Source organism: Nansenia antarctica, assembly GCF_963989245.1.
Source record: "Nansenia antarctica genome assembly, chromosome: 16".
NCBI classification, from domain to species: domain Eukaryota; kingdom Metazoa; phylum Chordata; class Actinopteri; order Argentiniformes; family Microstomatidae; genus Nansenia; species Nansenia antarctica.
This window is the reverse complement of record NC_137686.1, coordinates 28,393,319-28,403,318: the sequence shown is the minus strand read 5'-3', so window position 1 is coordinate 28,403,318 and position 10,000 is coordinate 28,393,319. Positions and strand designations below refer to the sequence as shown.

The 10,000-nt window shown below is 47.1% G+C and overlaps 2 protein-coding genes across 2 annotated transcripts in view; one reads left to right on the top strand and one right to left on the bottom strand.

The window, feature by feature from the left end:
• Positions 1 to 2,733: 2,733 nt before the first annotated feature.
• Positions 2,734 to 7,456, bottom strand: LOC308171860 (mitochondrial import receptor subunit TOM20 homolog). The gene is made up of 5 exons (XM_080546766.1): positions 7,183 to 7,456; positions 5,594 to 5,640; positions 5,165 to 5,246; positions 4,436 to 4,578; positions 2,734 to 3,651 (listed from the first exon to the last, which is right to left on the bottom strand). Exons 1-5 carry the CDS (start codon positions 7,307 to 7,309, stop codon positions 3,607 to 3,609), a joined length of 444 nt encoding a protein of 147 aa, XP_080402892.1. The 5' UTR covers positions 7,310 to 7,456; the 3' UTR covers positions 2,734 to 3,606.
• A 1,114-nt stretch (positions 7,457 to 8,570) lies between these two features.
• Positions 8,571 to 10,000, top strand: part of rwdd3 (RWD domain containing 3) — a gene marked incomplete at both ends in the record, with an annotated part of 2,880 nt that continues 1,450 nt past the window's right edge. Inside the window, 2 exons of the mRNA XM_080547136.1 lie at positions 8,571 to 8,655; positions 9,824 to 10,000. The exon at positions 9,824 to 10,000 is cut by the window's right edge and continues 86 nt beyond it. Coding sequence (XP_080403262.1) covers positions 8,571 to 8,655; positions 9,824 to 10,000 — 262 coding nt within the window. The remainder of the gene's footprint in view (positions 8,656 to 9,823) is intronic.

Here is a 10,000-nt window from a genome sequence, read left to right as displayed (position 1 = left end):
ACTTTATTGCAGGACTGTACATTACATTTCATAGGTTCATTTCATTCACTTTAAGTTTTCCTCACTTGTTTAAGTTCATCCTGCATCATTTTTGTTTGTTTTTTTATTTTTTATAAAGAGGACAAGAAATAAAAAATAAAGAATAAAAACAAGAGAGAAAATATAGAGAAAGAAGAGAGAAATTATAGGGATAGAAATAGAAAAGTAAGAGACAGAGGGAGGGGGGTGGGAGGGGTGGGATCGGGGAGGGGGGGCTTCCTTCCTACTCATTCATTCGGTCCATTTACTCCAGTTCATAGTGAATTGCTCTTCACGGCCTCCCACTTTACAAGTAATTCTTTCCATTTCTTTTATCTCTTCAACAGTTTTTTTTCCAATTATTAACAGATGGTGGGTTTAAGTCCAACCATTTACGTGTGATTTGCCTGTGAGAGATTTTTTGACGCACGCATTACCTAAACCAGCCTGTAAGTCTGCTCGTGACCAGAATTACTCAGAAGGATTGGTTGCATACCAACCAAGCAGCGAATTATTTGAGCCACATTAATGGAACCGCAAGCTTAAATTAGCGCCCGGATCTGATTTAAACCTTGATCAGAGTTGATCGTGCATAGTGGAACAGGGCCCTGGGTTAGATCTCTGTTATGAACACACCTAACACTCTTCACCTGGGTTAGGTGGCGTAGTGGACTAAGCGTTGACCACGTAACCGCAGGGTTCCTGGTTCGATTCTGGCCGCATCCCTCCTCTCTCTCTCACCCATCCTTCCTGTCATCCCTCCTCTCTCTCTCACCCATCCTTCCTGTCGTCCCTCCTCTCTCTCTCTCTCTCACCCATCCTTCCTGTCATCCCTTCTCTCTCTCTCACCCATCCTTCCTGTCATCCCTTCTCTCTCTCACCCATCCTTCCTGTCATCCCTTCTCTCTCTCTCTCTCTCACCCATTCTTCCTGTCATCCCTCCTCTCTCTCTCTCTCTCACCCATCCTTCCTGTCATCCCTTCTCTCTCTCACCCATCCTTCCTGTCATCCCTCCTCTCTCTCTCACCCATTCTTCCTGTCATCCCTCCTCTCTCTCTCTCTCTCACCCATCCTTCCTGTCATCCCTCCTCTCTCTCTCACCCATCCTTCCTGTCATCCCTCCTCTCTCTCTCACCCATCCTTCCTGTCATCCCTTCTCTCTCTCTCACCCATCCTTCCTGTCATCCCTTCTCTCTCTCTATCACAATAAAAAGAAAAAACATGAGTGGGACTGCCCCACGAAATACAAAAAATACAAATGAATATGATGATTATATCATCATCAGCAGCAGGAGGTCATTTGATAGTTGACACCTTGAAGCTGTGTGTGGATACTCAGATCATAGTTCAGAATATACAACAGTTAGTTTCCGACCAAGTAATTTGATTGGACAAGAGGCATTCCTGCAACGAATGGTGGATTGCTGATTCACATGCTTAGTATTCAAATGTATTGATTGTAAGTCGCTTTGGAATAAGGCGTCTGCTAAATGCCAAAAATGTAAATGTAAATTCCATGAGTGCTGATATACAGTATAACAGCACTGGGACTTTTAACTCTATGTATCACTCCGAAATGACCGTTAATACAAAGTAGCTAGCCTGCAGATGTTTGTGTTCAGGTTACTAGGCAACAGGCCAGTTGCGGAACAATTTTTTCAAATAAATGATTAAATAAACAAACAAATCATAATCTGTTGTCGCTTATTACTGTTAACTAATAAATTGCGCTGTAGAACTGTTGTATAAAAGCAATATCACACTGGAGGTCGTGCTGTTATACTGAACATACCTGCGGCCTCGTACCTACGACCCAATCACAGCCGTGCTGATATTCAGTATAACAGCCTCCCTCTGTGTGATATCCAGTATAACAGCCTCCCTCTGTGTGATATCCAGTATAACAGCCTCCCTCTGTGTGATATCCAGTATAACAGCCTCCCTCTGTGTGATATTCAGTATAACAGCCTCCCTGTGTGATATTCAGTATAACAGCCTCCCTCTGTGTGATATTCAGTATAACAGCCTCCCTCTGTGTGATATTCAGTATAACAGCCTCCCTCTGTGTGCTATTCAGTATAACAGCCTCCCTCTGTGTGATATTTAGTATAACAGCCTCCCTCTGTGTGATATTCAGTATAACAGCCTCCCTCTTGTGTGATATTGCTTAAATAACACACTACAAGGAGATAATCATCAATAATAATTAAAGCAGAATTTCAGGATCAATTACCAACCCGTCCACAAACATTTTGGAAACATTATCTTATTATTAACATTCAAATAAAACTTATAAGAACGTCTGTGTCTCAGGAGGTAGAGGCTGTGTCTCAGGAGGTAGAGCCGCCGTCTAATGATCGCAAGGTCGGCAGATCGGTGGTTTGAGCCCTGGCTGGCCACATATCGAAGTGTCCTTGGGCAAGACACTGAACCCCAAATTGCTCCCAGTGAGCGGACCGGCGCCTTGCATGGCAGCTTGGCCGCCATTGGTGTGTGAATGTGTGTGTGAATGTGTGAATGAGAGGCCGTTGTGAAGTGCTTTGGATAAAGGCGATACATATAAGTGCAGTCCATTTACCATTTACCATTATATGTGTGTGTGTGTGTGTGCGTGTGTTAGGTGTGTGAGTGTATGTGTTAGGTGTGTGTGTGTGTTAGGTGTGTGTGTGCGTGTGTTAGGTGTGTAAAAAAAAAAAGACAAACACAAGGAACATGTCAGCGCTTCGTCCACTCTTTATTTAGACGTGTTACAGAGACGCAACAGACCCACACTCCATCGCCTCAGGGAACGTCACAACAACAACAACAAAAACAACAACAACAACAAGCTAATAAGATGATTACACGTTGAGTCAGAGAAGAGACAGATTAACTTCTCCTGTCATCTCCCTCCATGTGAGATATATATATATATGTGTGTGTGTGTGTGTGTGTGTGTGTGTGTGTACGCCCTTGAGGTGTTCATCCAGGGACAGTTTAGATTAGACAGTTTGTTTTACAATTTAGTAAAGAAAAAAGAAAAGAAGAAAAAAAAAAAAAAAAAAAACTTGTTTTTTCTAAACTGTATAATTGTGTATCCAATCAAATGTCCCCTTACTGACTGACTGACTGCGTCTGATTGGAGGCCAGGGGCGGCAGAAACATGACTATTGGTAACATGACCGTGTGACCTCACAGTGGGGGGGGTGGGGGGGAGGTGGACTGAAGCGAGACAGCACCGTCTTCCACGGCCTCGGAGCAGCAGGAAGACCAGGCGGGTAAAAAAAACAGGTTGACAAAGAGAACACAGAGATGAGAGGAGGAGAGGAGGAGGAGGAGGAGAGGAGAGGAGGAGGAGAGGAGGAGGAGAGGAGAGGAGGGAGAGAGGAGGAGGAGGAGGAGAGGAGGAGAGGAGAGGAGGAGGAGGAGAGGAGAGGAGGAGGAGGAGGAGAGGAGGAGGAGGAGGAGGAGAGGAGAGGAGAGGAGGAGGAGGAGGAGAGGAGAGGAGGAGGGAACTCAGAGTGGGTGTGACCTGGGACGACGACCAGAGGAGGAGGGGGGGGGGGGGGGGGGGGGTGGTGTCTGTCGACGATGTCAGTCCTCCACTCCTTATTCTATATCATCCTCGTTCAGGCTCTGTGCACTCACTATACGCTGTAGGAGGAGAGAGGGGGGACGGAGGGAGAGAGGGAGGAGAGTAGAGAGAGAGAGGTGAGAGAATGAGAGAGGGAGGGAGGAGAGGAGAGAGAGAATGAGGGAGGGAGAGAGGGAGGAGAGTAGAGAGAGGTGAGAGAATGAGAGACGGAGGGAGAGAGAGTAGAGAGAGAGAGGTGAGAGAATGAGGGAGGGAGAGGGAGGAGAGTAGCGAGAGAGAGGTGAGAGAATGAGAGGGAGGGAGGAGAGGAGAGAGAGAATGAGGGAGGGAGAGAGGGAGGAGAGTAGAGAGAGGTGAGAGAATGAGAGAGGGAGGGAGGAGAGGAGAGAGAGAGGGGTGAGAGAATGAGGGAGGGAGAGAGAGTAGAGAGAGAGGGGTGAGAGAATGAGGGAGGGAGAGAGGAGAAAGTGGTGAAAGAATGAGGAGAGTAGAGAGAGAGGAGGAGGGAGAGAGAGAGAGAGAGAAGAGAGAGAGTTAAATTCTGCACAGCACCAATGTGAGACAGGGTTTGAACCTGACAGGGTTAGACAGTAGAGGTCAGAGGTTAGACAGTAGAGGTCAGCGGTCAGACAGAGAGGGGGGGGGTACCTGGCTGAGGGTGGGTAGTATAGAGGTCAGAGGTTAGACAGTAGGGGTTAAAGGTCAGGGGGGGTTACCTGACTGAGGGTGGGTCGTATAGAGGTCAGGGGTCAGACAGTAGGGGTCAGGGGTTAAAGGTCAGGGGGGGGTACCTGGCTGATGGTGGGTCGTATAGAGGTCAGGGGTTAAAGGTCAGGGGGGTACCTGGCTGATGGTGGGCAGCTTGGTGAGCAGCATCTGGAACACGGGGGGGGGCAGGGTCTGCTGGAGGACCTGCAGCAGCTGTTGGGGCTGGCCGCACACCGCGATGGCGTTGGTCAGGTGCTCCACGCCGTTCTCATAGTCACCTGAGGGAGGGAGGGAGGGACAGACAGGGAGACGGACAGACACACACAGAGAGAGAGAGGGAGGGAGAGGGAGGGAGGGACAGACAGGGAGACGGACAGACACACACACACAGAGACACGCGCACACACACACACACACACACACACACACACGCAGACACACACACACACACACAGACACAGACACACACAGAGACACACACACAGAGACACACACACACACACACACACAGAGTGTGTCAGTGTTAAAGCGCTGGTCTGTCTCCAAAACAGCCAGTGAGCCACTAGCGACTCTCAACCACGTCACATTTTATTGTGTATATATTATATTATTATAATATATATATGTTACGGTACATGTGGGAAAACTATGGGTTAGGGTTAGGTGCTACGTCGACTTGGTACATGCTGGCATGTCTAACCCTAACCCTACCCCTACCCCTACCCCTAACCTTAACCGTAGCACCGTAGCACCCTAGCACCTAACCCTAACCCTAGTTTTCCCACATGTACCGTAACATATATATTAGATTATTATTATGTGTGTATATATGTATATATTTTTTATTATGTAGTGATCTCTCACCCTGGGCCAGGAGCTCTTCTCCCAGCTGGATCTCCTCCAGGAAAAACTTCTGGACCGCCTCAGCATCCTTCAGGTCTGGTAGCTGGAGAGAGAGACGCGCACACACACACACACACACACACACACACACACACACACACACACACACACACAGTCTGAGTAATGTACTACTGCCCCTCTGCTGCCCCTCAACGAGTTTAAAACTCTGAAGCAAAACTCAGGAGTGTAAATGTTTTCTGTAGGCCAGATCATGTGGTTGGGCAGAGTGTGATGTTGTTATAAATGTTGTCATGTCAGATTAGCTGCTGCTGCTGCTTCTTGGCCAGGTCTCCCTTACATGATTGTGTCTCAATTGATTGATATGTTTCTATAATTATGATATTATTAGTTAATTATATTATTAGTGTTTGAAGACCAGGTGTTACTCACCTTTGACAGTCCAGACTTGTTTTGAGAAGCCAGCTGTTTTCTCCTTCCTGGGTGGGGGTGTAAACACAAGGCATATGAGTTAGGTTGGGATTAGCATTTGGTACGCTTGCCCAGCATTTGTCGCACAAAGCCTTGTTGTAGCGCAAGTCTCCTGGCTATAAGACAACATTCAGGGTTACAAAGCTGGGCTTAGTTCCTAACTAGTTGGCTAAGATCTTGTCTGGAAAGCTACCTGTGTGGTCCCATCAAGATAAGACGCTTAGCTAGTAACCTACGGTCTGTCGGGAGCTAGCGTCCCCTAAGCATTTCATACTGAATCTACGGCTGTATTCTATTCGAGGGGTAGTGGTGGTCTAGTGGATAATGAGTTGGACTTGTGATCGGAAGGTTGTGAGTTCAAATCCCGCCTGAAACCACACCACTACTAGTGCGCCCTTGAGCAAGGCACTCAGCCCTCAGTTACTCCAGGGGGAATGTCCCTGTAATTCGTAATTGTAAATCGCTTTGGATTAAAAGCGTCTGCTAAATGGCAAAAATTAAAATATTTTGTATGTACATGATACATCAACTTTGATTTGATTAGATGTCTAAATCTAAAGAGCTTCAAGCTAGCTAACTAGACCAAGGGTCACAAAGTGCTTTACAGAGAGAGAGACAGAGAGAGGGAGGGACAGACACTGCAGGAGAGAAACAGACAGAGGGACACTGCAGGAGACAGACAGACAGACAGAGGAGACAGACAGAGACAGACAGACAGAGAGAGAGACAGACAGACAGAGAGACAGACAGGCAGGCAGGCAGACAGAGACAGACAGGCAGATAGGCAGGCAGACAGACAGACAGACAGAGAGACAGAGAGACAGGCAGACAGACAGACAGAGACAGAAGGACAGGCAGACAGGCAGACAGACAGAGAGACAGACAGGCAGACAGGCAGACAGAGAGACAGACAGACAGGCAGACAGACAGACAGAGAGACAGACAGACAGGCAGACAGACAGAGAGAGAGGGACAGACACACAGACAGACAGACACACACACACACACAGACAGACAGGCAGGCAGACAGACAGACAGGCAGACAGACAGGCAGACAGACACACACACTCACACAGACAGACACAGACAGACAGACAGACAGACACACACACACAGACAGGCAGACAGACAGACACACACACACTCAGACAGACAGACACACACACACACTCAGACAGACAGACAGACACACACACACACACACACACACACACACACAGACAGGCAGACAGACACACACACACACACAGACAGGCAGGCAGACAGACACACACACACACACAGACAGACACACAGACAGACACACAGACACACACACACACACTCAGACAGACAGGCAGACAGACAGACAGGCAGACACACACACAGACAGACAGGCAGACAGACACACACACACACAGACAGGCAGGCAGACAGACACACACACACACACACACACACACACACACACACAGACACACAGACAGACACACAGACACACACACACACTCAGACAGACAGGCAGACAGACAGACAGGCAGACACACACACAGACAGGCAGACAGACTCACGCTCTCTCAGTCGTCTCCTGAACCCGGGGTCTGAGCGTCTCTTGCGGTCGTAGTAGAGACACCAGCCCAGCAGCAGGGCCCCGAGGCCCCCGGCCACTATGGTGCCTGTCCGCCCGCCCAGATACATACCTCCACACTCCTCACTGGGGATGGTTCTACGGTGCTTTTATTGGTTTTATCACCTTAATGTATCCCTATCTATCTATCTATCTATCTATCTTGGTTGCTTTTTATTCAAGAGGTGGCGACCTGAGAGACGCACAGACGCACTCGCAGCGAGCTTGTGAGTGAAAGAAGAATTGTTGGGAGAGGGGGCGGGACTTAGTGGTCAACTAAGCCCAGTGATAGGTCGAGACATGTTGACTGACGTGTGAGTCCACCAGCTCGCTGCGAGTGAAAGAAGAAGGGGGGAGAGGGCGGGACTTCAGTGGTCAACTAGCCCAGTGATAGGTCGAGACATGTTGACTGACGTGTGAGTCCCACGTGGTTTACTTGTCTGTCACGGCGAGAGACGAGTGGGGATTGGCTGGTTTGCTCGTGACCCCCACACGCACATGACGCTTCGAGGAAGACTAGTAAGACCCCGTCGCAGGTTTTTGACGTCAGGTAAGAGCGTCTCTACCGAACGCCTGATTGAAAAAACAGGGTTGCCAGATAGGGCGGGTGGTTACCGCCTGGATGGGCTACTTTTGATCACACTGTGCCGGGGGCAATTTGGGCGGGTTGGGCTGGATACATAACATTTAGGCGGTATAAAAATGCCAGTGCCTGAAAGTTACAAAATGTGTTAAAGTTAAAACACACACCACTACTAGTAGTTACATACAATGTGCAGGTTTATGGTTAGGGTTTATTGGCAACAGACATACAGTTTAGGTGGGCAGGAGAGGGACACCTGCCCAATAGTAATTCATTAGAGGGTTTCTGACAATAATAGGTTTTGGACTGTTTTTTGTTTTTTTTTGGGTGGATTTAGCGGATTTAGACTGTTGTTAGGCTGGAAATTGTCAATCCCACCTGGCAACCCTGGTGTCTAGTCGCTCATACCACGTGACTATTAGAGACACGTGGGCTGGATGGAGATGAGCGTCACGTGACTATCAGAGACACGTGGGCTGGATGCAGATGAGCGACTTTACTACATTGAATTGTGAGACGAAATGTTTTTCCTGCAGCCCTTCAATGCACGGAGGTGACAGACACATAACATCACATCACATCACATCACATCACAGGAGATGTTTCTACTTTCAACGATGAATCATCCGCAAGGATTTGTTTTCAATTTTCCGTCACCATATAAGTAACACACACACATATATATATATATATATATATATATATATATATATATATATATATATAATATATATGTTATATAAGTTATAATGTCCGATCTGGTGTTGGATGAAGTGGCGGTGCTGTCAGCGATCTACTGCGGGAAGGACGAGTTTGAGTTACTGGAAGAGACCGGTAAGATGTGGAACTAACTAACTACCGACCTAACTAACTACCTAACTAACTACCTAACTGACTACCTAACTAACTACCTAACTAACTAACTACCTAACTAACTAACTACCTAACTACCTAACTAACCAACTACCTAACTAACTAACTGACTAACTAACTGACTAACTAACTAACTAACTGACTAACTAACTAACTGACTAACTAACTGACTAACTAACTAACTAACTGACTAACTAACTGACTAACTACCTACCTAACTAACTACCTAACTAACTAACTAACTGACTAACTAACTAACTAACTGACTAACTAACTAACTGACTAACTAACTAACTAACTGACTAACTACCTACCTAACTACCTAACTAACTAACTAACTGACTAACTACCTAACTAACTACCTAACTAACTGACTAACTAACTAACTGACTAACTGACTAACTAACTAACTAACTAAGTAACTAACTACCGAACTACCTAACTAACTAACTACCTAACTAACTAACTACCTAACTAACTGACTAACTACCTAACTAACTGACTAACTAACTAACTAACTGACTAACTAACTAACTAACTGACTAACTACCTAACTACCTAACTAACTACCTAACTAACTAACTGACTAACTAACTGACTAACTAACTAACTAACTAACTGACTAACTAACTGACTAACTAACTGACTAACTAACTACCTAACTAACTACCTAACTAACTGACTAACTAACTGACTAACTACCTACCTAACTAACTAACTAACTACCTAACTAACTGACTAACTAACTGATTACCTAACTAACTAACTACCTAACTAACTAACTGACTGACTGACTGACTTAGTCCAGGGTTCCCATGGGTCCTTGAAATCCTTGAAAGTTTGTGAATCAATTAGAGAAAATCAAGGTCTTAAAATATTTATTTTTTTTGAAAATAGACATGGGTCATTGAAAGTGCTTGAATTCCCCTCTCTCTCTCTGTCTGTCTGTCTGTCTGTCTGTCTCTCTCTCTCTCTCTCTCTGTCTCTCTCTCTCTCTCTCTCTCTCTCTCTCTCTCTCTCTCTGTCTGTCTCTCTCCCTCCCTCCTTCCCTCTCCCCCCTCCTCCTCCCCTCCTCCTCCCCCCCCATCTCAAACCACCACAAACCACCACCCTGTCTGTGTGCCACCAGCGGAGACGGGGTTCGTGTTCCGTATCCGGGTAGAAGTCGAATTCGAAGGAGGGGCGTCGGCAGCGGCGGCGGCGGCAGCAGCCAATGAGAGGAGGCCCCGCCCCCCCCTGATCTGCCTCCTGATCCGGCTGCCCCCGGGGTACCCCCGCCTCTGCCCCCCCGAGCTCAGCGTCTCCG